Raw genomic sequence first — 26,479 nt, 5'->3', positions numbered from 1 at the left:
CTACTGCTATTTAACTCACAGACAAGCAGTTCGGAGCCTGGTATTAACGTTGGGCTGTGCAGCATTGGGCATTACAATTGACCTCACGAACCCGTAACATTCCGCAAGGCTTGCTTTCAAGTCGCCTTCATCGCAGTAGGCGTCTGGAAGGACGGTTTTCAATGCAAAGAACACTCTAGGCATATATATAGATCGCCAGAAAAAAATGAAGAAACTCACTTTTTTCTGCCGTAGAGTCGCAAACCCATTTGTATTTTCCTGGGAGGCCAGTCAAGTACTCCCTAACTTGTGCCAACTCCAGAAGGGTTGAGTTGTCCTTGCATGTAGACTGCATTCTATGTCCAATGCACTGATGGTAGACATTCAAGGCACTAGCGCGAAATAGAATTTAATTAGGTGAAGGTGTTCTTTTGAACGCATCGTTCATGCGTCAGGCATGCTGGCAACCTTGTCGAACCACTGCTAGGCTTTATTGAACGCCCTTACAAGAGCGGTATTATGTAACCTTCTGTGCCAAAGTAATGAACCCCACTCCGGTTTTGACCTCCATTTTTGCATCAGCCAGCAAAGATTCCGTCGTTGTTTTTAGGGTGTTACACAGGGGTATACGGCTACGCGTTAAACAAATTCAACGGCAACTCTTTCAACAAGTAATCCCGGTTTGAAAAATGCTGGGGACGGGGTTCTGATAAGTTTACGCACTCGCAAACCTATATGTAAGTTTTATTGTTTCCTGCAAAACATAATGCAATGCATTATTTCGTTTAAAACAGTGTAAATAGATACATAATTTAGTGGCTATGGCTCTATTCAAGCCTATAATAGAACTCATAGATGCAATTATGAAATGAAAGGCCACACACTCATGCATAGAGGTCAAAGTCAGTCAAAGGTGAAAAAAAGTTACTATTTGAGTGATGATGAATAAAATTAGCGCAGCGTTTTTGAAGATAAATCGGCTTTTATGTGTTAGACAATTATATTTTTAATCATAAAGCTGCTAGTCTAAATAAGTATTTCATGAGACTATAGCAATATATCTTCGCTGTGCTGTATATACCGGGTGTTTGAGCGAATACTTTCAAACATTTTTAAAAATTGCCTGTGGCAGATGGCCCAATTATAGTCCATGAGCTGGTCCACTCAAAGAGGCGGACATTACCTGCACAAAAAATTGAAATGCATAATTGACTAATTAAGAAAAATTCACAAATTAAGTTTTTAGCTAATTACCTTATGGCACATATTGCAATTTACAAATTCTAGCCGGGGAGTTCGCAAGGCGGATCCACTTGGAACGAATTCTCAGGTTGACACCAGTTTCGCGATATTAATTCCCTAACTTTGTGGAGAAAGGCATTGGCGTTCCAGTTACATTTTGCTTCAATGCCTACAACAACGTTTTGTTAAGAAAGTAAGTGGAACGACATAGCATTTTTACAGCAAGTTTGACGGCGCATATCTCGTAAATGGTGTCACCCACACAATTATTTTCAAGTGGATATTGGATATGCCTTGCAGTCTCACCCGCTGGAATTTGTAAATTGCAATATGTGCCTTTAAGGTAATTAGTTAAAACTGAATTATTGAATTTTTGTTAATTAGTCGATTACGCATGTCATTTTTTGCAAGTAGACCAGCTTCTTCGAGTAGACCAGCTCATGGACTAGGATTGTGCTTTCTGCCACAGGCATTCTTTTTTTTTTATTTGAAAGTGTTCGCTGGAAGACCCTGTATATCACGCCCTGAAAAAAAGAAACACGTGCAAAACATCTAATAAGAGCTGCTATTCGCTTTTATCTACTCGGTGCTCGAATGGCGTAATAACTAATCCTAAATAATTATGCGACTAAGAAAACCACTGCTTGCGAAGACAGCCACTGCCACATACACAAAAAAAAAAAAGTCTCACAGCGTTTATCTCAACTTTTTTTTATTATTTTAAGCTGAGGCTGCATTGTGTGCAAAAGTTGCATACCTGCGCCGTGAAGCGCCGGTGGAGATTGGAAGCGCTAAAAGGCGAGCTTAGCCAACACCACCTTAGCACGAGGCCTGTTCACTCCGATCCATGACGTCATGCTACTTGGCCCGACTGCCACAGAATCTAATGGGATGCTCCTGAGTAAGCAACAGTGATTTTGACGTCATCGCTTTCCTCACGCCAGCCTTGGTAATGGAAATTTCGGGCCAGGTAGCGTGACGTCATGGATCAGAGTGAACAGGCCTTATGCTATCTAGGTGGTGCTGGCTTAGCCGCTTAGCTTGGTGTATGCATTTATCCTTTCTTTTGCGATAATAATGGCAGCGTTGAGGCGCGAAAATAACTGCGCGGTCAGGTGACGGGAGCCTATCGCCGAAGTAACGTTATGATTGGCTGTGGCTACGTAAACGCACTCAATCAGCGACGACTGACATGGAAAAGTTGTTGTTGGAAATTGGTTCTGCGCAGTGTTCTTGGAGACGTCCTGTCACCACAACCCACATCAGATAGCATGCGTTGCTGAACAAGGATTTTCGCCTGTTTGTGCGCGCTTGATTCAATGTGGTTCAAAGTAGTTAACAACGCTTCGAATTGTGAAATCCTTACGCATACATACCGACAAGCCAGTCGGACGTTGTGCTTGTTGGAAAAATCTTCCGAAAGCGGCTCCACCTGAATCCTGATCAAACCAACGCACTCGCTTAGGTTGCGCAGTAGCTTATTGTCCTCGCATAACAGGGATTCTGCCCCTGTTGAAAAAATAAGTATCAAAAAGCTGTTTAGTTGCATAATTAGGAAAAATAATGAATCAGTCTGATGTGAAGCAACGCGTCTTGAAGCCAAACGCTACCACTAATATTGCATTTGATTACAGCTCAAGATGTTTGGAGTAATCGTACATTATACTAAAGACAACTATTAAGTTTTCTACTCAAATCTGGCGCACATGGCTTTTTTTTTGGCGAAAGGAGCAAGCAGCAAACAAATGGTGCAGATTCAACCCCCATTTTGGAATCTAGCTGAAGCAAAGCTTCAGTGAAGTGGTCAATTGAATGCTATAGGATGGAAAGTTGCTGTGTGAGTGGATGGTATGTTGTATGTTTGCGCTGTTACGATATGTAAATAAACGCTTTTCAACTAACAGCGATGCGTATAACTTTATTTACTTTCATCCTGTGCAAAGTGTAGTCTCATGCAATATTTATGATCATCCATCAAAAAAGATCACAACTTAATTGCCATGTAATTTTTTCATGCACAACACCGCTCAGAAGCTATGACGAAATGCGAACAGCAAATCGGGCTTATGCAAAGTGCGAGCTATCTACGCTGCGATGTCAAGAGAACGAAGGCGATGTAAATTAAAAAGTCAAATTATGGGGTTTTACGTGCCAAATCCGCGATCTGATTATGAGCCGCGCCGTAGTGGGGGACTCCTGAATAATTTGGACCACCTGGGGTTCCTTAACGTGCACCTAAATCTAAGTACACGGGTGTTTTCGCATTTCGCCCCCATCGAAATGCAGCAGCCGTGGCCTGGATTTGATCCCGCAACGTCGTGCTTAGCAGCGCCACACCATAGCCGCTACGCAACCACGGCGGGTGAATGCGAGATGATACTTGAGCGAAAAATAGCGGATGGCCGATCTATGCAGACAGCAGTACGACACATATCGGGCTAAATTTCTGGTTTCCTTACCTACTGCTATCACACTGGCAGATACCCATTATGGAGGATTGGCCAAGAATGAGCATACACCCAGTGACACATAGCAAATTGCTAAGTTAAAATCAAGTAAATCCAATAATCTGTTGACTATAATGGCTCTTTTCCATTAACAAGTCGGTGTGCTTTAGAGGTAGGTGTGAGCTGACGTAACACTTGTTAGTGTATTGGGTGCACGTGCAAGAACCCAGGTGGTCGAAATCAATCCGGAGTCCCCCCCCACCTCCCCTACGGCGTGCCTCTTCCTCATAATCATTGCCACTTTGACGCGGCACGCCACTAAATTCCCGGCGCCATGAGAGGTAAACATCCCGGCACGCGAGTCACCATTGGCGTTCCGCCCCGGCCGCTTCCAAATTTGGGACTCTACCGAGCTGACCGGGCTTTTTTTGCTCCGTCTCCGCGTTGGCTGGGCCAGAACGAGTGTCTCGTCTGTCTGGCACCGGCAGTTTCGTCTACCAGAATTGTATGAGGGCGTTGACGAGAGTCTAAAACACATGCTACTCGACTGCGCCGGCCACAATCAAGCTCGCCAAACACTACTCGCCGCATACCGACTCCTCGACTTCCCAATGGCAGTCTCGAGGTCTTCATTTTCCCAAGTATATATTCAATCGTCCTCAAGCGAGCCTTCACAGCTTTACCTGAGTTTTCGAATGCACTAACCCATATACGCGGCTATAAGCCCCGTTCTGCTTCAACTGTCTCTACTTCTTGACGGCTTCACCGCTCGACTCGTTTCTCTTTGCCCTCCTCTCCACCTTTTTTCATTCCCATCACCTTCTCCCCGTGTAGTACTGTTGAGTTGACTTCCTAGCGAGAGACAGTTACAGTACTGCATTCAATTCTTCCAATTTTCACTACTTAAAGTCACACACTGCTACTCATAATCATATAGTCGTTCTGACATGCAAAACCCGAGCATTATTTTTTTTTTTTGTTACGGAGATCAGATGTGCGCTTTCTGGCACTACTTTGTCGGTCAGCATATACGCGTATATCAGCTCGTTCGATGGCACTTGCATTCGGCGCACATATAGCATTCGCATACGTATCCACAAATATATCCGCCATGATACCGACCACTCAGCAGTACGATACCAAAATTACACAATGGATAATCTACTATGTGCCCGGGCTAACTGTAGCCAAGGTTTCAATATAACCGTGTGCGCTAGTAATACGCGACTAAAAGCATGTTCGCGACTCAACAGAACAAATTACGAACTGTTTTTATTCTGTTTAATTACACAATCAGCAAAATCAATTAATCATCCCCGCAAGTTATAAGTTAGAGAAGAACTTCCAATTACAAAATTGTAGAGCGTTCTATACTCGCGGACAACTTTCTTTGGCGATGCGGAGCTTCTGCACATTTGTTACCACGCCAAGTAGTCCTGCAGCATTTGACAGCGCTTTTGGTTTCTTGGAAGAGACGCAGTTTCTCCGTGCGACGGTTTCGCGTTTGCCCAGACGCGGAAGGGAGAAGAAGAAAATGTCATGGTGTGTTTTGTTTTATTTAGCTGCTGTAAAAAATGTGCGTGTGTTCTCTCTTCCCCTGCTTAAACTAACGCTGATGAAAACGTGAGACTTTTTTTCACAAGCACTCTCGCTTGTGCCACAGAAAGTTGTCATCGAGTACAGAAAACGTCCGCGTCAGCACTATTAATATTCCTCTCTATTGCGCCGCCGTTTTTATGCGTTATAAAGAAAGCCCGCGAAGTATCGGGGGTGCTCTCAAACGTGCCACGCATGAACGAACAGCGCTTTTAATCTGGCACGCTGCCACCAATAAAGTGACAGAGCGGCAACGCCAGCGTTGCCTTCGAAATTCAGTCTGACAGCGATTGGCCTTGGTAGCACTCGGTTGCCCTGCCGAAAGCAACAGAGGCGGCTGTTCGTGACAGCGATAAGCAGAATGAAGAACCTGAAATATTCACCACCACACGTGTAACTGTCTCGGTGGCAACGCACTAGCTTAAACGCACTGTTCGCGATACGCGGCATAATCGAGAGCCCGTGTGATCGCGCCGGGCAAACGGGCGGTCACATGGGTTCTTTCATATTTCATGGGCTTTCTTTATGACGCGAAAAAAGGGATTTCATAACAGGTAGCTATTAAAATACTGCTAAATCGAACGTATCCTAGAACGCTGCGAATTTCATCATTGGAAGTGTTCCTTTCTAAATTTAACATCTGCGGAATTGGTTAATTACTCGTGACTAATTGTGAAAGTAAAGAGAACGCAAAAAATACATATTTTGTTCCGTAGAGTTGCGAACAACATGCTTTTAGTTGCCTCCACGTGAAGCGCCTCCGAATATTTTTAAACCTCGGCTAAAGTTAGCGTGGACACCCTGTAAATAACGTGATTTGATTGTCAGCGTTCATAACGAAGGCGTGCCACTGACGTTTCCTAGGCTTATCAATAAGGCTAGCCTTTTCCATACTTTTTTAGTAAATAAATGCAGATAGAGTAATTGTTGACACTTCAAAAAACATTTGCAGTAAATGCGAGTCGTGGAACACATTTCCTAGCCAACATCAGTGCAAAATAGACAAGGACAAAGAGAACAGTACGGATGCTTTTACATAACAACACCCATGAATGTATACGCACCCCAAGATATATGGACATACGCACAAGCCATTGCATTAAAAAAAGAAAATAATAAGCCGACCACATGTGGCTTATAACGATCTGAACGTCACCGCTTAGTTTGTATCCAAGGAAGACTGAAGTACCACGGAAGCATTGCTAAACCTTTCTTTTGTGAAAGGCCTCATAACGTCTTGCACTGCCGCACCTTGGCTCTTGCTTAAGTATGTTTGTCAATTAACGGCTTCCATTTGCACTGTCTGCAGGGTGTGGGCAGATGAACAGACGTCTCCTTGTCGATACATTTACGCACCTTTAATTCTTACCTATGCTTGATCTAAACGTTTTCCTAGCCTATTTGGCGCTCGGATTTACGCTCTTATATAGATAAATGAAGAGGTAAGCAGGTAAAGGTTAGGACTGCGGCACTCTCGCGACTGAAGGAACATTTGTTTAAGCGAAATCACCTGCATTTAACCGAAGTCATTAACACACGCAATATACATGGCACTTACCACTACATTTCGTACAGGCATCAGCACAAGAATGATAAGCCCGACCATATCAAAATTAGTCACACAGTTATGAACAGCTGGGATAAATATTTTTATCTCGGTGCAACCTAAGTCGGACTCACTCATTGCTCGCCTGATTGATTAATGTGAAAAGCTTCCATAATCACAGGACTCATTTGATTCCAGTTCATAAACTGAATTTTTATTTTTCTTGCTTTTTTACCGAATAGTACGGAGGACGCACATTAATGTATTGACCAGTCTGCCCGAGATACACTTTGCTGAGAATATCAAACTTCGTGACTGCGCGGTCAATTTTGGTAAGGTCGCGCTTATCCTGGACGCCTTTCTTTGTGCTAATGCCTACGCGAAGCGTCGGCCCGTATCCCGTATATTCTTGTGTGTGAGACTTTGATTTGTTTTCTATATACGTGCTGGCGGTTTCCGACAAAATAATTGTTTCACTCATGAGGTCACCGTCTTTCCTTGCTTAGTATTTTCGCTTCTTTTGCTCCTTTTTCACAATGATTCTGTTTCGACTTGTCCTGCTTGTTTTACTTGTTCAGTTATGTACCACCTTGGCCATCGATGTAACTGCTTAAGTATCCCGAGACGGCTGCGACTGTGTGAAGTCACGCCGCCAAATCACCAACGTTAAGTGTGATTAATGAAACTACCCCCCCCCCCCTCTTTTTTTTTTCTTATACGCCCAAAGAAGGCTCATAAACAAGGTGTTTGTACTGAAAGAGCGGCCATTCAATGCGACAATAATTTTAAGGCGGATGGAATTATCGGGCCAAAATGCGCCAAAACGCATTTGTAACTCCCTAGTTCAGCAAATGTATGTCAGCTCAACACACATAAATTGCAGGTAAGGTCACTTTGAAGTAATTCGCGCGAGATGAGCAACGCCACTGGTAAAGTAACGTAGTTTCTCAGCATACGCTATTTAAGCACGATATTAAGGATGCCGTGCCACCAGAAGGGCCTGTGCCGGCGTTATAATTTCCAAGGAACTGCTAGAAGCGCATCTTACCAAGCACGGATTACTTGGTGAAACCTAACATGGAGATCGCGGCGCCGAGGCGATTCTGGTGGCCGCCACGATAACGTCTTGACAGCTCCACCAAGAAGCTGTGATATTTGAGATGGTTTGGAGGGCAGAGAACGCCCGGCTGCCATTTCTCTCGCCCGTACGAAGATTTATGGCATCGCTTGGACTGGTTCCTTTCCATTTCGATGAGCCTGCTGCTGTGTCGTCCCTCCCTTTCGCATCGCTGGTACAACGAGCAAAGCCACCTTAAAGCAACCAGCCTTGTTTTCCGATTGCCCCTCTTCTCTACGTTGTAACGCAGGGACAACGTTCCACTCCGGTGACTTCCCCTAGTGCCCTTTTTCTCTCTCTAGTCTCTCTCTTCTCTCTCTGACTTCCTTCAGGAAGGCTGGACAGGCGAGAGTCAACTTAGCTAGGCGGAGTCCTACTAAGTTCGTCGTCATAGGCGACCAGGGACGGCCAATGCTTAAAAAAAATAGACATTTCGACGGTGTTTTCCTTGTAAGGTCATCAACTCTCGTAAATGTGCCAACTAAACCCTTTCCCTCGCCTTTTGGTTCTCCTCTCAACCTCCGACTGATCAGCAAGCCACTCTCGTGGGCCCGTTAGCATGGGCCCACTAAGACCTTCGCGAGATGTCCACGACAGCGTATAGGCCAGCTACCCTCAATGGACGCCACGGTGGCGTGGACTAGCGAACCTTCCGAGTGACAAGGAGTACAGACTTTTGTGCTAGTTGGTATGATGCAATGAAGGGAAGAACTACAAGGACGGTGCGCAAACTTTCAACTGAATTTTTCATTTTTGATAAGTGACATTTATACCCGAAGTAAGAACAACGAATACCACCCACGGAAACAGAGAGGGCAAATCGCTGCACGTGTAGTCCACCAGAGTCCAGCCCAGTCTGTAGCACTGAGCAGAAGCGAAATGGCTTATCTGGACTCTACTGGACTGCACTTCTAAAAAATAAAAATTAACTTAAAAGGTAGTGAACCGTCCTTGTCTTTCTTTCCTGGCCGCGTCACCCCCCCCCCCCCCCCCCCCCCTCCTTTAAGCACTATATTCACAGTAAATCTTTCGAGTTAAGCCCGGCTTCACAATTCCTTACGTTACGCCAGCTGCGGTGACAACGCGAAATGGCATGCCAGCATATGAGAGTGCACCACAGCGAGACTGGATGCTAAGCGTAGCTGCTTAAGCTACTGATTACTCAGCTATGTCGCGTTCTGTAATAGAATGGTTAAGCCTGGAAGCTCCATGAGGCTTAATAGATACGGTTACATGAGTATACTGCTACGTTTAAGTAGGTCATTGCTGAAGGCTGATTTATTTTACGTTGTGTAGCAACTTTCCGTTCTTGCTGCAGTCTAACACTGAGCATTGAACGAAACAGGAAGCTCGGGGGCTCATATCTAAATATATCGGAACGGAGAAATCGTGCTTATCGGCAACCACTGCAATGAATTTGATGACATTTGTTGCATTAAAAAATGTTTTAATTTAGTGACTGTGAAGCATACTTTTTACTTAGGCGTCAATTTTTGTAAGATTTTGAAAATTGCAAAATTAAAAAAAAAAACTAAAGTATAAAGTTTAAAACTAACTCAGCAATGAAAACCGATATCACAATTCTTTAAACTGAACCTAATAATACATCTAATGCGGACGAAATTTATGCATTATACAATGCTCCGAAGTATATTACAAACTGTAACAGGAATTTTGTAAAACCCTTGTAAACCTTAACAATTTCACGTAAGGTGTGAGTTCGTATATTAAATTTATCCGCACCCGCCGTGCCGTGGTTGCTCAGTGGCTATGGTATTGGGCTGCTGAGCACGAGGTCACGGGATCGAATCCCGGCCACGGCGGCCGCATTTCGATGGGGGCGAAATGCGAAAACACCCGTGTACTTAGATTTAGGTGCACGTTTAAGAACCCCAGGAGGTCCAAATTTCCGGAGTCCTCCCACTACGGCGTGCCTCATAATCAGATCGTGGTTTTGTCACGTAAAACCCCATAACTTAAGTTTTTCCGCTTTATATGCTCGAACAGACGCAATTTTCTACCAGATGCAAATATCTGTTTTTGGTGCGGAGGTGCAGATTTGTAAACTACGTACTTCAATTTTGTTTTTAAACTTACCAGTGATTTTAAATTTTCGTAAACATTTCAAGCCCCCAAATGAAAATTCCGCTTCCTAGAGTCACTAGAGTGCAAAATTTTCAAATACAACAAAATCGGCCCGGCGGTTGTCTCTATCATTTCTGCGCTTTACATGTATTTGATTGTGGTTGGCGCATCATAGCCTCATTTGGTTTTGCGCCATTAAACTTTCCATAACTAACATGTACTTCAGAAGGAACCTCTGTTGGGCTTGCTGGTCTAACATAGTTACTTTCAGATATAGCGAAATAAGTACACATACGCACGTCCACGTCTGTCGTGTCATCTTCGTGTGTATGTGTACTTATTTGCGCTATAGCTGAAAGTAACTGACATGTACTTGAATTGGTAAATCAGAGTTGGCTTCGAGCTAAGCTTCCTTCTTAAAACAATGTCTAACTGCGAAGCTTCAGTGCTCAGCGTAACGAATAAGCCTTACCAGCGTCACGCAAGAAATATTTGTTACACAAGACGGAACAAATAGGCCACCTACACGAAGGTATACTTAGCCAAACCGATCGTTGCGTTTTAACAACTTCTAGTGGAAAATATGTTTCATAATGCCAAAAAAGTGAGCTTCCAAGGAAGAAGCCACTTATTGCTTAGCAGCTAGTTACCGGCGAGTCGTAGTGGCATACGGCAGCATGCTGGCAATCGCGCTAACAGATGAAGCTTAGGCGCTCCGTAGTAATGCTTATGTTGTTCACGAAGAATACACAGTAAGTCAATTCAGCAGTGGCTTAAATAACTTCATGCGAATTACCGCAAGCCTTGTTGCCTGTGTGTGTTAGTCTTACATGAATCCGGGGAACGAGCTGCTACTCGGAGCTTTTAGCACACATTTTCCCCCTTAAAACCCGTCATAAAATTTGGCCCGAGATAAGAGCGTGCCAGCAAAGTGCCTCACGACGGATACTTAATACCTACTTGTAGAACACGTCCAGTTGTACTTGCTGTACAAAGTTTCCATCAGATACTTCGTCTCATCCGTCCTGTAGAACTCGGTTTCCTTCGCACAAATTTTCGACTTTTCTTGAATGCATTGTTGGTAGTACTCCACACCTCTGTCGTAACAAACACGTTCATTTCACCCTGGGTCATCAACAGTGCAATATCACATAATCAACACGAGAAGAATGAGCGCTGCTACTTGCCTACATGCTGAATGCAAGGCAAAGTCGTCTTTGTGGCGGGCTTGCACGACGGGGAGGACCATGTGCTCGAGGAATCCTAAACACTCCTCCAAGTTTGAGACAATGAGCGCCTTTGTGCATCTAGGAGCTGCAGTTGAAAACGAATTTCCCGTTTAAGACGCTTGGTAAAGAAATGAAACGGCGAGAGCTTTCGATAGCAATACATACCAACTGCGCTGGAGCTACAGACCCACTTGTAGTGCTCATATATGTCCGACGTGTAGTAGCGAACTTCGTGCGACATGAGCGTGTCAGTGTTGTTGCAGTACATTCTCGACGTAGACATGGCGCAAAGTTGGTAGTCTTCGAGCCCACTGTGGAATTAACAAGAGGGAAAATACAGCACATTTCTCGCTACTCGCTACACACCTCGACAGGACCGTAACGATGTTCATAGGAGGTATTTACCGGCAGGCCTTTGCTAGAAGGGTACGATTTTTTTTGTCGTCCATAAAAGGATGAACCTTGTGGGTGATAATGCCTCGGCAGTACTTCAGGCGCTTCATAAGTTCTGCTTTCTCGCACTGTTCTGTAAATTAAGAACGAGCGCGTAATATGGTGCTGTTGCAGCATAGACTCTTCTAAGTTACAGAATAAGGACCAAAGATGGCAATCACCTGGCCTCTTACACGTCCACGCGAATTTATAATACAGATCCCTCGTGTACATCGTCATGTCTGGCTGCAATGGACTGTTTTTACATTCTCGTTTCTTCAGGAAAGACTGGACACACTGTTGGTAATATCTCGTAAATCTGGTGGAAAAACAATTACGTTGTATAGACAGGCATGAGAACAAAATATTTCTTTGAAAAATCATATACATGACGCTTACTGGCAAGCCAGTTCCATTTGCTCAGGAGAGCTCACAAAATCTTGAGTTATTGGCTCCACCACGGTACCCAAAAATCCAGAGCATTGTCGCAGATGATGATGGATATTTACATCTTTGCATTCGTTGTCTGCAAAAGTGCGAAAAGCATTTCACTTATAAAGCTCTATTTTACACGCATGAATAGACGTATGAATAGACGTGAACAAACCTTTTAAGCCGGCTAAAAATTCACAAGCCCACTTGTATTTCAGCACAGCGAGCTCCTTGTACTCCTGGACTTCGTTGCTCTTCGGTACCAACACATTTTTAGAGCATATATTGTTGATAGTGGTGTCCACACAGCTCTTGAAGTTCTGTAGTCCCCTGTACCACGGAACGTACATTTCCGGCCAAATGTCAGTAACTCTACACGCTCACCCGGATGACTACTGGAAGTCGAAACTTAAAGTGAATGAATTAGGTTACTCATTCAATCAAGTTTTTTTCGTCGTATGAACCTGCTTGCTTACCTTTGCAATTATTATGCGCCATATGCACTTCATTATCTGACATAACTTAATTGCCTCGCGAGATTTCTTTAAGTAACAGTAATATTTTTTTTAAAAAACGGCGCACGTTCTCAGATGAAATAGCGCACGCCTTTTTTTTTTTTTTTTTTTTTTTCTACTCAGTAGCGCCGGTTTTGCGCAAGACGGGGAAGTGGTGACGGGAGAAGGCTCCAAGTTTTGTGAACCTTACGCCAAACTTTGCTCAATGAGACAACCATACCGATCCCATAGTTTAGAAAGGGAGGTCATACGTACCTACACGTGTGGGTGGCTTTCACGTAGTTGTTTGGGTCCCTCGGGTTGGCTGGTTCGTTCAGGAGCAGGAATCCTCTGCATTCACTCAAAACGTCAAGAACTTCTGCCAGTCTGCATTCGTGTTCACCTGTCCAAAATAAACGCATTCAAGCAAGCAGTAAACGCAATTCAGTATGGCTATGACAATATTGAAGTGGTCATTGCAATCAAGGAATTCCAATTAACATTAGAAATCCCAATTTGTTGTCTGTGCCGCTAAACCTACATAACGACTTAAATAGTAGCTGACACCCTTCAAACTTAGCGTATTCAAGTTTCGCAGCTACTTGAGAAAACAACGTAATGAAGCTCAATTGTTAGTCATGAATCTTATTAAGGTACACCGTCTTAAGAAAACAACGTAATGAAGCTCAATTGTTAGTCATGAATCTTATTAAGGTACACCGTCTATCAGCAGCAATTACTATCACGGCATAAAATTATTAAAAGGTGAATGTAGCTTGCTGGAATTAGAAGGAAACGTGTTGTTTTGTTATTGACGCTTCGCAGCTAATTTTCCTTATTACAGAAATCGGTAGGTGAACTTTGTTTCCCAGACATGGTTGTTCCCTTGTGTCATCCCCTCAGATGTCTGTCCTCCCATTCCTGTTCATGCAGAGACAAGTGAAAACTTACTCGGCCTGCAGATACGGTCATGCTTTCTGCGAACTTCTCCCATAAAGTACCGCACGTTGTCGTAGTGTACATATCCATTCTGATCCCCACAAAGGTCCTCAGTTTTCTTAAACAGGCACGAGCTGTAGTCTTTGTAGGCGCTGTAAAAGGAACAAATAAGTACACATGTGGATGATGTCAAATGGAGGTAAAAAAATGCATCCTTGAGTTTTACATGGTGCGTACGCCTGCTCATACGTTTCCTTTTTAATGGCCTGTGTATAACGCCCCAACGCACGTACCAATTGTTGTCCCGGCAGAAATACTGCGCTCGTGGCCCCTCTTAATTCCATTTGCTGTTTGCATGAGACAACTTGTTTACTTGTGCTATATTAAAATACTACTAAAAGAAGCCAACAAACAAAGACACCAAGAACAACATTGGGGAAATAACTTGTACTTACTAACTGAATTAAACAAATGATAAATTAATGGAAATGAAATTGGATGAAAAAACAACTTCGCCGCAGGCGGGGAGCGATTCCACATCTTCTCATTACGCGTGCGATGCTCTTGCCAATCGTGCTACCGCGGCGCCGCTTTCCCATCCACTTTCTGGGGTAGTTATGTTTTACTATTAGAGTTACAGAATGGATACCAAGAGAAGGGAAGCGCAGTTGAGGACGGCAGAGAACTAGGTCGGGTGATGAAGTTAGGAAATTTGCAGGCGCAAGTTGGATCAGCTAGCCGAAGACTGGGGTAATTGGAGATCGCAGGGAGACGCCTTCGTCCTGCAGTGGACATAGATATAAGTTGATGATGATGATGATGACCCCAGAAAGTGGATGGGAAAACAGCGCCGCGGTAGCTCAATTGGTAAGGGCATCGCACGCGTAATGAGAAGATGTGGAATCGCTCCCCGCCTGCGGCGAAGTTGTTTTTTCATCCACTTTCATTTCCATTAACTTATCATTTATCTAATTCAACTATTAAGTACAAGTAATTTCCTCTATGTTGTCCTTGGTGTCTTTGTTTGTTGTCTTCTTATAATATGATTAATAAAAATTAGGGTCTTGGTTCCCTTTCTTCTCGTTCATTAAAATACTACGTAATATTACCATAGAAAAAATGTGTACCTGCATGCCAAACTGCGGTGGCTGTCAGTAGGAAAAGTCATGTTCTTGATGTACGGATCAACATGCATAGTTGAAAATCCGATGCAAGTCTTGTAGTGAAGATAGAGATTTTCCTCGCTACAAGTACTATCTGTGTGTAAAGAACATAAGCATTGGTGAAGTAGTGTTTGCGTCTATACATCGTGCCACTATAATATTCGGCGATAAGCCAAAGAACACAATTCTGTCACCTTGCAGAGCTGAGCTCAGTAAGTCGCATTCTTTCTTGTACTCTTTGTACATTTCAAGGTAGTGCTCAACTTCATCCGATCGAATCACACTTGAGCGTTCAGCGTTCCTGGGACAGCTCTCGAAAATCTTTGTGTATATACACGTCTTAAATTCTTCAAGGCTCCTGCGTAAAGAACAGAAATTACATCCAGTGAAAACCATTGTCAGCTTTCATGCAGTGCACATGATTTGAGGGCGGGCCTACCTGCAGGCATCGTTCAACTTTAGTGGAGCTTTCTGATACTGAGAGATGTGAACAACTTTCTCCGTAATGAAACCCAAACACTGGTGAAGCTTCTGCAAGACTTCGCTTTTCTGACAGCTTCCTGCACAGAATAAACTCTCGTTTTAGCAGAATACTCTACCTAATTAGGCCAATCTTTACCTTTTGGTGGTTCGATAACAAAGCATGTCCATGCATATCTTTGGTATAAATCAGCAGTATACTCCAAGTATTTCGTGAACCCGGGCAGAGTTTTAGAGCGGCAGTGATTGGCGTAATTGCTTTCAATGCACTGTCTGTAGTCGAGAAAAGACCTGGAAGTACGATGATAGTGCTAGTTAGTCTGTGCACATAAAGAATCAACCATTATCGACTACATATCGCAGCTGGTGCAGTACAATAAACACACGACAGAGCATCCATAACAAAGGGCAATTTAGCTAAATCGTTTTCTTTTTAGCTCAATCAACTATAAATATTCCCTCACCTGCACGCTTGCACAAGAGCGTCTGTGTCGTGAATCGTTTCAAGGTTAGCTACCACCTTGGTTGTCAAAAATCCGGTGCACGTCTTGAAATCTTCCAAAGGGTCTTTGTTGCAAACAGAGACTGCACAAAAAGCGACACGAAGTGCACTGCAGGTGAAATATTTTAGAGCACATCCAGTTACGGCATTAACTTTAACTAGTCATTAGATCATTCTCTTCATTTGACGTTAACGTCGGTCTTTTATTAGAAACGCTGTTCTCTCCACACGCTGTTCACTAAAAATGTGCATAGTATAGCACAATTTCGAACACTAGGGACATGTTAATAGGTATTCGACGTGGAGTTCTGCATCTTTCTAACACAGTGAAGCAGTGTATTAACTTGTTTCTCTGCGAACCTCATACACATCAAGACTTTATCGTACCGTTATTCATTTCGGTCGTAGCTTGGCACGTGTAGTTAAACTTGTCGAACAGTTCTTCGGTATACCGCATTACTTCTGCTGAATTTAAAGCATCGCTGCTTCCCGGACAGCGCCGCCAAATTGTGTTCTTTACACAATTCTGAAATTCCTGGGTTCCTCTGCAAAGGAATGCAATAGAAAATTAATAACAAAAATAAAACGTCATTAATATAGTGCCTAGGTCTGTCATCTACTGACCTGCATGCTGCATATATCTGATTAAGCTTCGTGTTGTTACCAGAAAATGGCAAGACGCCAATGTCTAGAAACCCTTGGCACGTCTCCAGACTTTTGGCGACATCAGTGGCACGACATGTCAGTGCCTCTGCACGCCAGCGCAAGTGGGCAGTTAGCCATTATCTGAGAAACAAGACTACCAAGCGCTCACATAGGAAGCGAAGACTTACTTTGATAACACGTCCAGTTGTACATGTGGAAAACGTCAGAAATGTAGTATTTTACTTCGGATTTTTGCAAAAGCGGGGACGATCGAGCGCAATGCTCGGTTTTCTTGGCAACACAGGATTGGTAGTCCAAGACACTCCTATAATATAAGTGACAGCATGTGACAACCATTTGGAACAAGACATCTCGGCTGCTTAAGGGCACAAGACTGACTTCCGTCTGCGTACCTGCAAGCCAGAAGTCCTAAAGCTTCATTTCGAACCGTTTTCAATTGGCTTTTCTGGTCGTGCAAATAAGGCGTCACTTTTTCCTGAATAATCTTGTAACAATTCTTGAGGTCCTCGATCAAGCGTTCCTCAGAACAGAGCGGCTCTGAAAAGAAGCAAGGCATTCATGACCGACCGACAGTTTTTAGGGGTCCTTACTGCTAATAAGCTGTGGCATCAGAAGGTGGCGCTTTCATCATAACAATGTCACCTCAGTTTGGGACAATTTTCTATCTGCATTCCTTACCCAAATCAATTCAATTCAATTTATTTCAATTCAAATTGCGTTCATTCAGATAAACATCTTTCGGGACCTAAAATATTCTTTAAGGATTCCAAATCAAAATAACTAAACAGTATACAAAATGTGAGCAGCATTGACAACCAACAAGGCGAACAATTTTATTACAGTGCTGGGTTAATGAACGACTCCTTTAGGGTTTTTTTTACAAGTACAAAGAATGAAGGCATGTAATATTAGAGTTCATGTTATTCCAACTCCTACAAACTTCAAGGTAAATCAACCATAATTAGTGTGTATTTTTGGTTATAGTAAACGGTGTCTAGTGCACTCACTATTTAATGCAGACTCATTAGTTGATTGAATTTTCCTCTGTGAGCTCGAACTTCAAGGAAGCAGCGTTATATGTGATTATATCATAGGCGTTTAATATATCGAGTGTTTTAAATAGGTCTGCAGAGTTTGTAGTGGGTGGAGAGTGTGTTAATATATGAAGATCACTTTTCTGAGTATTCAAAGTGTGTTTTATAGGCAAGGCCCCAAACAGCAATGCAATAATTGATGTGTGAATGAAGAAAAACATAATACAGGTTAACTAGAGTGTCCTGAGAGCAAAAAATGTTTGCATCGGGACAAAAAGTATTGACCATAGGAAGTGTTTCGTATTACAGAACGCACATGGCATGTGAATTTCAAATGACAGTCACCTAGCACACCCAAAACATTCGTCTGATCATCAGGATAGATAGAGTAGCTATCGTACAGCGCTCCGGTAAATCTGCGATTTTCTTAGCCGGAGAGTGGAACAAAATAGTTTTATTGAGTTCAGCTAGTTCTTAAAGCGTTTGCGTTGCACCAGTGATGCAGATCCTATAAGAATTTGTCAACTTTAGAAACGGGAGTTTTTTTTTTCACAGTTTCTAATGAGTAAGTTACCGTCATCTGCACAAAGCACAGGACGAACATTAAGTAACTGTCAGGGTAGGTCATTAATATTTAGTAAGAAGAGCTAGGTCCATTAATTGAGCCCTGTGGAACACCCAGCTGAATAATTTTATTGTCAGACTGGGCTTCAGCAACGTAAACAATTTATTGATGGCCTTTTTTTTAACTCTCAAAAAGTACTAAGGATGTTCCACTGGTACCATATCATGATAATTTAGCTTTTTAACAGCGGAGATGTTTAAGCCGGTCGTTAGTCCGTCCGTCGCGGGCAATAAATGTGGGCCGATCCTGGCGGTATATAGTGCAGAAAGGGTCCAAGCGCAATGGCACATACCCCTGTGAATTAGCGAAATTGAGCCTGGATAAATCTAGCTAAGCATGATTGGAACAACTTAAGCTTAGTCACTCATCGATAGCCAATCGAGAGCCAATCAATAGCTAATCGATAATCGATCGATAATCAATAAATTCCGGAAAATGCTGGGGATGACTTGATAGTGCTTAGCCTAGCCCAAAAGCCAGGACTAGCTAGGTGCCCATCAGCTCCGCTGTCTCTTTAGCATTGCGCCTCCAGTGCTAGCTACGCTAATTTTTTTTTTTATATCGTGGTGTAATGAGTCAAATGCTTTTCCTAAATCTATGAAAATTCCTGCTACCAGTAATCCAACATCAATTATATGGAGTACACGAACGTTGATATTGCAGTGCTACGTAGTAGAGAAGGCTTTCCTAAAGACAAATTGGTGAGGTTGCGTCATTTATAAAAATGGGTTTAACCGAATAGCTAGCAACATTTCAACAACCTTACTAAAGACAAAATTGGACGACAATTTTCTACTTCTTCCTTATCCTTGGAAATTCATATTAGTGTCACGCGCCAATGATCATGCTCCACGTACCGGCGTGACTCTGCGTTGTACACACCCAGGCGTAATCTGATGGAATGACCTTTGTAAAGAACAGTATATCCGGGTCTTGAAGAATCTGCAAGTTGCGACCTACACACTGCTTGTGAATCTGCATTGTAGAGCAGTACTGAAAATCGGTCAGGCCACTGTAATGATTAAAATGAGTTCATTTAGAAGCAGCGCTTTGATAATGTAAAGAGTTGTCATCCTGCCTGAAGTCTGTTAAACGACTAGCCTTACCTGCAGGCATCGGACATTTCGGCGTCGTTAAGGAACTTGTCTAGTTTAGGGTACACACGAACTTGCAAAAATCCAGCGCAACTCTTCAGCGCCGACAGAAGACCTGATTTTGTGCAAGCCAAGTCTGAAAGAAATAAAAAAGTCGCAGTTTTGCCCGAAAGGCAAACCACCAGTTGCGATAGCAAATTATTAAAGAGCTATACGGAGTAAGGATACTAGTTTTATTGGCTGTATAAACTTGGACACATTCGCTTACTAATTGAATTAACAAGCATGGAGTCGGCGTACACAAGAAAACATGAATAGATCACACTCGATGACCGCACACAACCGCTGTCAAAACGCTGGCATGAGTAGCACGCGAAGGTTCGCGTGCTGCAGCAGCACGCGAACCTTCCAGCAGCAGCACGCGAAGCAGTGCTGCCAGCAGCAGCACGCGAAGGTTCGTGGAGTCAATCACTTCAACGGAAACTGAGCGGTGTAAGCGCAGCGCATACAAAGGTAGGAGCCGTGTAGCAGATCGCTTCAAGATACGATGAGCGCGACCGCCCGCCGCCGCGCAAAGTACAAGTACGCAGTTGCTCGTAGAGCAGAAGCCGCACCCCCTTCCTCCCGCGCTGCCTTCCCACTTTCCTCCTTTCGTCTGCGAGATTCCAGTTCCCCTTGAGCCCGGTCGCAAGATACGCATTTGGTGCCGCAGCACAACTTCGGCCCCTCCCTGCCTCCCATCTCCCCACGGCCTCTCGCGAACGGAAGACTTCGCGTTTGCTCTCCGCCGTGCGTTTGCTCCAGCATACAGCGCGCGGCGACGATCGTCCTTGGACTTTATACGGAACCTCCCGGTGATGGCAGAAATCCGCTTGGAGCGTCCACATAATTGCTGTCGCAATAAAACATAAATCACCTCTTGCTTGGGAAGGACGAGAACATAACCTCTAAATCAAATTGCAAGAGTACCGATAGCACTGGTACAAATCGTATTACTCAAGTACGGCCCATATATATATATATATATATATATATATATATATATACAGGGTGTTTTTAGAAGGTCCAACATTTTTAAATTATAGGGTTTTACGTGCCAAAACCACGATCTGATTATGAGGCACGCCGTAGTGGGGGACTCCGGAAATTTGGACCACCTGGGGTTCTTTAACCTGCACATAAATCTAAGCACACGGGTGTTTTCGCATTTCCCCCCCATCGAAATGCGGCCGCCGTGGCCGGGATTGGTCCAACATTTTTAAAAATCGCCTTTGTCAGATTGCACAATTCTAATCCTTGATCTAAATTACTCGTTCTTCGAGAAATTAAAATACCTAATTAATAAATAATTAACGTAATTACCGTAATTAACTTTTAATGAATTACTTGCGGCGCATATTTAAATCTACGAATTATAGCCGGTGAGTTCGCAAGGCGTGTCCACTTGAAACGAGTTCTCAGGACTCGCCAGTTTAGAGAATAATTTTTAAAGTGTCCAACGAAATGCATTGGTGTTTGAGCTACTTTTGTGCTTAAATGCATAAAACAGTTTTTTTAATTAACTGGAACGCCAGTGCATTTCGTCGGACACTTTGAAAATTACCTCGAAACTGGTGCAGTCCTGAGAATTCGTTCCAAGTGTATACGCCTTGCGAACTCACCGGCTATAATTCGTAGATTTAAATATGTGCCGCCGTAAAGTAAATAATTAGTAGAGCATTGTTTACTAGCCCATGACACAAACGTACCTTTGCTTGAATATGCGCTGTCTAGTTTTTCATAGTTTCCCATGAACAAATCGCAGCTCCAGTTATAGATGTTGAAGTAGTTCCTTGTGAACATTCTCACTTTGCTGGACTCAGACACTAGCAGCTTCTGTTTGCAAGTCGTTTCCATGGCGGAATGGACGCAGAACTGGTAAGCCTTGACATCACTGTGACAATGGCAGTTAGGCATTTTAGTGAAGAATAGTAAGAAAAAAATAACGTAAAGAATAACCTGGCAACCAACCTGCACATGTTCTCGAAGTAACGTGGTTTGCTTCGTCCGTTTGCTGCCAGAGTCTTTCGTGTATGATTCACCAGGTACTTGAAACATTCCTGAAACATTGCTACCGCCTCACTCTCTTCACAAATAGCTGAAAGAAATGAATGTACACCAGTATATAATACATACCTAATGTTCAGGGTATTTCAGAGAAATACAGATAATGCCATCGGTTTCAAAAGTATGATTACTAAAGCATAGTCAACAGTAAGGGTGACTACGCGTGCTCATATACAGAGAACTGAAACAGTTCTGAGAACTTAAAAAAATTTACGGGAACCGGCAAGGTGCAGGTAGTTTTATGAAAGAGAAAGTATACTTACACAGTTCTCTTAACAGCACCTGTTGTCGCATCCCGATAGGTTACAACCACAAAGCTAATAACCGAGGATATGTTCTTACTATATTATATCCCTGGCAGTCCTTTCAAGTCGCGTACACATGAAACTTATTTTAGGCGTAGAGACTTTTTTTACGGAAGCGTTTACAAAAACGTTGCCGTTTTCTATATGTAGTATTATGTAGTCTCGTGAGCTCTTCGCTAACCACAATTAAGAATTCTGACTGCTCTGGTGTTTCTAGCTGTCATTTTGCAATTCTCAGTCGGCGTAACATTTCCACAACCTAACTCACAAACCAGCGAAAGCGAAGCCAGAAAAGTTGTTTCCTTCAGCCATTCCAGACACCTAATCGCAACGCGTGCAGAGATGTCTAAAATCAATACTTCGACATATGCAAACCATTCGTGAGATGTCACCGAAAAACAAAGCAACGATTCAAGCAGGAGTATAACAAAAGTATCGCACAACGTTGCAACACTGATGTCATGACATTGTGGAAAAGTTCCAAAAAAAGAAATGGTTTGCGTCTTAACGAAGGTTACGACACACAGGTTAGCTTTTGCACAGTTCCGCGCCACAATGAGACATTGAACGGCTGAAATGTCGGCGCATTATGTATTCTATTAGGCAACTATAACGAGAAGTCCTGCTAATTTACTCGTTCATGTTTCACCCATGTCGTACTAACCAGGTTGTTTAGTTCAGCTTAGAACATAAAACCTACATATATATTATCTCTAACTTGTCACCCTACTACCTTTGTTCCTACAACGCAAAATGCACTTTTACAATTCTGTCACACTCCTGCCCGAACTCCGTTCATTTTCAGAGAAAATTACCTTTTTTTTCTAAGGTAACTTACCCTGAGGTACGTAATCGCAGACCCACTTGTACTGGTCTACTGTGTTTACGGTGAATTTTCGTATTTCCAAATTAGAAACAAAGCCTGGTCGTGCCTCGCAGGGTGACAGTTTAATTGCAAGACACTGTTGATAGGCCCGCAGAGCTCTGAAAATGGAATCCGCGTAGTAAGAGACCAATACCATGACTGAAAGAGAAATAAAAATCGGGCGGTAGGCACTTACGAGCAAGCAACCTCGAGTCTCTCAGAGTTTCTCTTGTCCAGCGAAAATGGGATTAAGTTGTATTGCAGTATGCCACTACACTGTTCAAACTCTTTAACGATGTTACTGGGCTCACAGTGAACGTCTGAAAGAAGACAAAGACAGAGATCGTGTAGAAAACAGCTATAAAGTCGTCTCATTTTTTTTTTTTTTTACCTCTATGACACGATGTCTCGAACATTTCAAGCGGACGCTCGAATTGCCGCTTCACGGGGTTGTTCTCCCAGTTCTTAAGTTTCGTGCACGTTATATCGGTTTTCAAAGCCAAGCACTTCTTGTAACTCTCCAGATATCTGAAACACATAGTATAATTAGCGATAGTACGTGATCTAAAAGGCGTAACAGCAATAGCGGAGGAAACAAGCCTACTTGCAACCGATCTTCAAGTTTGCTGGGCTTGACGTGTCGTGTAACCGAGGGATGGCGTATTTCCTCAAATAGCCCATGCATGTCGTGTACTGCTTCCGTAAGCTGGTCGTCGAGCATAGGCTTCCTGTTAACAAAATCACCAGTCATAAAGTTAAAATTTTCACACGCTAATTGTAAGGGTCGCCTTGTTTTCAATACAAACTAACGGTGTTACGCACATGTACAGGCTCCTTTCAGTTTTGTCATATCGATACTTTTAAACTCAGTTATTTGATAAGTAGTCTTTACAAGTCGCTGCGACAGCAAAAACATTTTTAGAGACAGTGTGCACTGAAAGCTCTGAGCACGCTAGTTTAGTCTCATAATTAGGGTTCCGTGTTTTTGGTATTTATCGGTATATACCGAAAACACGGAACGCTACATTATATTATCATATACCGCCAGAGGCCAATGCGCGGTTTTCTTATGTGTAAAATCAGCCCTATTCACCTATTGATATAATAATAATAATAATAATAATAATAATAATAATAATAATAATAATAATAATAATAATAATAATAATAATAATAATAATAATGATGATGATGATGATGATGATGACTTCTTTATTTCCATCAATGCGATGGGGGAGGTAGGAAAAAAAAGCTGAATTAACAGCTTGACTAGAGCCGTGTTTGAATACAAGAGACAGCAACGCACGCATAATCTTTGTGTTGGGGAAAGCAAGTTGTACCACCCCCCCCCCCACACACACACGCACGCACACACGCACGCACACACACGTGCACACACACACACATACACACAGAAGGGTGAATAAATAAAAAGTGAGTGAGTGTAAATCTGGATACACATGCAAATGAAAACACATCGCTTCGCTGTGTGCACTAATTAGCTTACAATGCCATCCTGAAAAAACAAAGACAATTTAGGTACGCGCAAGCGAGAAAAGTCCACTCGATAAAAAGCAATAATAATAAGCAAGCGATTTTTCGTTAAAGACTGGTTTAAAACTGCTTAGGTGACAAAGGAGCGATGACAGGACCGGCTGGACGCGTTAACAACCGACACTTCCCCGTTTAGATGATTGGAAAGGTGTACATGCATTCGATAGCTTTCGGTGAGGAGTTATTCGTCATGTCATGAACAATCGCTATATGACTCGCGTCTATGGGCTGTCGCGCTGGCTATGACTTCATTGACGGCGCCAGTATGAGAGGAGGCCTCTAAAGGAGAGAAGCAGGTGATCTATTCTGAGTGATTGTGTGGTCCATACTGCATGTAGCGCAGTAGTATTTGGCTCACATGTTCATGGTAGCATTCTCTACGGATCGCGAACACTTTCTTACCGTGTTCAAAAAAAGTGTTGCAGTGCCCTTTTAAAGAGGCGCAAATAGCTCTATGAGCGTTGTATCATTTCACGTCACTTCTTGCACCAAACAACTGTTTGGCAGCAAGTACCTATCACTGATGATATGTCGATGTCTCAAACCAAATGCTCAACATGGAAATTTTAAAAATTAACTAGTCTTCACTAACAATTGTCTGCTAGTTTTCTGCTAAAAATTAACTAGTCTTCACTAACAATTGTCTGCTAGTTTTCTGCTAAACCAATCTCACGAAATATAAAACGAGAGAGGCACACAGTAAGATGGAAGCTGGAAGGGATTAACAGTGGTAGAACAAGGAATGTCGCTGGAGCCAAGGTTTTGAGTAGGGGACTAGTCGAAACGTTGGCTTCAGTGACATTCCTTGTTGTGCCTCATAATCAGAACTGGTTTTGGCACGCAAAACCCCAGAAAGAAGACATTCCTTGTTCTACTACAGTTAATCACCTCACGAAATAGTCACACTTTAGCAAAAATTATTGCTGAACTTGATATATATCTTCAAGGTGGTAAAAAAAATCCGTGCAATGTTCGTTCAGATTAAACTATCATTAAACGTTCGGCACTTATCGGTAAAGTTTCTCAAAAGCTTTCTTTTTCCAGATATTGTTTCCGAATAATTATTTCCTGCATAAATGCATAGTGTGGCTAAGAAGCTTTTGATCATTTGACGTCTCTAAGCTTTTTGATCATTTGACGTGTGTACGCTTTTCTGGGGCCACTAACTAAATACGGCACAAGTAGGAAAGCACGCTATAAGTGTTTGTTGAAAGTTGAGCGGCAGCATTTTCATGGTGTGCCTGTCAAGACCTCAGGCGACTTTTTGTTTGCGACCTCAGATAATATTGGTGTTCAAATAAACTGTTCAAACTGTTAAAAAGCACAAGCCATACCGGTAGAAACTTTGGTTGAGCAAGCAGTCTTGACGGTTGTCACAGCGGCGTTCGTGGCGTTAACAACATCAGGATGCTCCAGGAGATCATCGTAGGTTTGGCAAGCGCTTGTTATCTTGTCTGCGACGCAATGCCTGTAGTCCTGGTAATGACTTTTTCAATGTAATAAGAAAAGAAAGTAGAAAACAATGAGGAGTCGTGATAAATTTAAGAAACACCGCGATCCTACCTGCACAGGGACTCGGAACGACGGCTTCCTGAGGAATGAAACTGGCTAGGCTGGCTGATTGTGATGAAGCCCATGCATTCCGTTATATTTTCCAACAAGCTCGACTTGTCACATATCATTTGAGCTATGTGCCAAAAAAATGGAACAAGAAGCATTGATCGAATAGTGAGACTTCAAGTGCGCAACTGTTGCTCTCTACTAGTCGCTTTCAGTGAGCGCAATACAAGCGACTATAGCTCAGCACAGCTCGCCTTGGACTTGGTTTAGTTAAGTTTTTGTTTAATCTAACAAACTTTTTGCTCAGTTCCAGTTGGAACCATAGTAACACACATATGCACCGTTCCACATGCCCTTAGTGATAGGTTCACAGTACTTAAATATTGTCGTTTGTCGAATGCCCATTAGTTCGTTTTAGTTGCTTAGCGCCTGCAGTCTTCAAACTCTGATGCAAAGTAATTGCATTTCGAAGCCATCCTTCTTAATAAATAAGACTCCTTGTTATGTAAATTGTAAGTGACGTATATGGTGAATTTCATGTGGAAACAAAGCGCCGTTAGGAATATTCTCTTTTTGAATGATGTATTTCGTCAAAAGTAAATTATTATAAATAAAAAGTTAATTCTAAATACCTTTGTAATCGACGGCCAGAGTGCATGTCCAGTTGTACTTCTGGACGATACGGTACAGCAGCCTCTTTATGTTAGCACTGTCGGGCACGGCTAGGTTGTCGCAAACTTGAAACATGGCCAGCTTAGCACAGTTTTGTGCTTCCCTCAAATTCCTAGAATATATAAATATATATAGATAAATATATATAGCACGCGTATATTAAAGCGATGAGATGGCGAACTTACATGCATGCCGTCTTGATTCGCTCCTTGTCCCTGGGATTATCGCTGTAGGGCTTGACGTCGTATTCAACGATTCCCACGCACTCGTTGAGGCTTTCTTCTAGCCTCTGCTCGTCACACTCTGTATCTGCGT

At 42.9% G+C, this 26,479-nt stretch overlaps 1 protein-coding gene across 1 annotated transcript in view; it reads right to left on the bottom strand.

The window, feature by feature from the left end:
- The window catches only part of LOC119445299 (uncharacterized), a 77,058-nt gene that overhangs the window by 16,253 nt on the left and 34,326 nt on the right, over positions 1 to 26,479 (bottom strand). Inside the window, exons 39-71 of the mRNA XM_037709646.2 lie at positions 26,350 to 26,473; positions 26,125 to 26,276; positions 25,496 to 25,619; positions 25,267 to 25,418; positions 22,983 to 23,106; positions 22,770 to 22,906; positions 22,575 to 22,698; positions 22,352 to 22,497; positions 21,113 to 21,239; positions 20,851 to 21,035; positions 19,115 to 19,238; positions 18,866 to 19,020; positions 16,742 to 16,886; positions 16,517 to 16,653; positions 16,308 to 16,434; positions 16,071 to 16,228; positions 15,646 to 15,766; positions 15,321 to 15,472; positions 15,141 to 15,261; positions 14,896 to 15,059; positions 14,666 to 14,795; positions 13,551 to 13,690; positions 12,876 to 13,002; positions 12,281 to 12,435; positions 12,073 to 12,199; positions 11,856 to 11,992; positions 11,647 to 11,767; positions 11,407 to 11,552; positions 11,200 to 11,326; positions 10,973 to 11,109; positions 2,598 to 2,730; positions 220 to 371; positions 20 to 143 (exon numbers count right to left, since the gene is read on the bottom strand). Of these exons, the coding sequence (XP_037565574.2) occupies positions 20 to 143; positions 220 to 371; positions 2,598 to 2,730; positions 10,973 to 11,109; positions 11,200 to 11,326; positions 11,407 to 11,552; positions 11,647 to 11,767; positions 11,856 to 11,992; positions 12,073 to 12,199; positions 12,281 to 12,435; positions 12,876 to 13,002; positions 13,551 to 13,690; positions 14,666 to 14,795; positions 14,896 to 15,059; positions 15,141 to 15,261; positions 15,321 to 15,472; positions 15,646 to 15,766; positions 16,071 to 16,228; positions 16,308 to 16,434; positions 16,517 to 16,653; positions 16,742 to 16,886; positions 18,866 to 19,020; positions 19,115 to 19,238; positions 20,851 to 21,035; positions 21,113 to 21,239; positions 22,352 to 22,497; positions 22,575 to 22,698; positions 22,770 to 22,906; positions 22,983 to 23,106; positions 25,267 to 25,418; positions 25,496 to 25,619; positions 26,125 to 26,276; positions 26,350 to 26,473 (4,555 nt within the window). The remainder of the gene's footprint in view (positions 1 to 19; positions 144 to 219; positions 372 to 2,597; positions 2,731 to 10,972; positions 11,110 to 11,199; positions 11,327 to 11,406; positions 11,553 to 11,646; positions 11,768 to 11,855; positions 11,993 to 12,072; positions 12,200 to 12,280; positions 12,436 to 12,875; positions 13,003 to 13,550; positions 13,691 to 14,665; positions 14,796 to 14,895; positions 15,060 to 15,140; positions 15,262 to 15,320; positions 15,473 to 15,645; positions 15,767 to 16,070; positions 16,229 to 16,307; positions 16,435 to 16,516; positions 16,654 to 16,741; positions 16,887 to 18,865; positions 19,021 to 19,114; positions 19,239 to 20,850; positions 21,036 to 21,112; positions 21,240 to 22,351; positions 22,498 to 22,574; positions 22,699 to 22,769; positions 22,907 to 22,982; positions 23,107 to 25,266; positions 25,419 to 25,495; positions 25,620 to 26,124; positions 26,277 to 26,349; positions 26,474 to 26,479) is intronic.

The sequence above is a fragment of the Dermacentor silvarum genome, chromosome 1 (assembly GCF_013339745.2).
Source record: "Dermacentor silvarum isolate Dsil-2018 chromosome 1, BIME_Dsil_1.4, whole genome shotgun sequence".
NCBI classification, from domain to species: Eukaryota; Metazoa; Arthropoda; class Arachnida; order Ixodida; family Ixodidae; genus Dermacentor; species Dermacentor silvarum.
The sequence above is the reverse complement of the archived record's forward strand: the minus strand, read 5'-3'. Positions and strand labels throughout refer to the sequence as shown.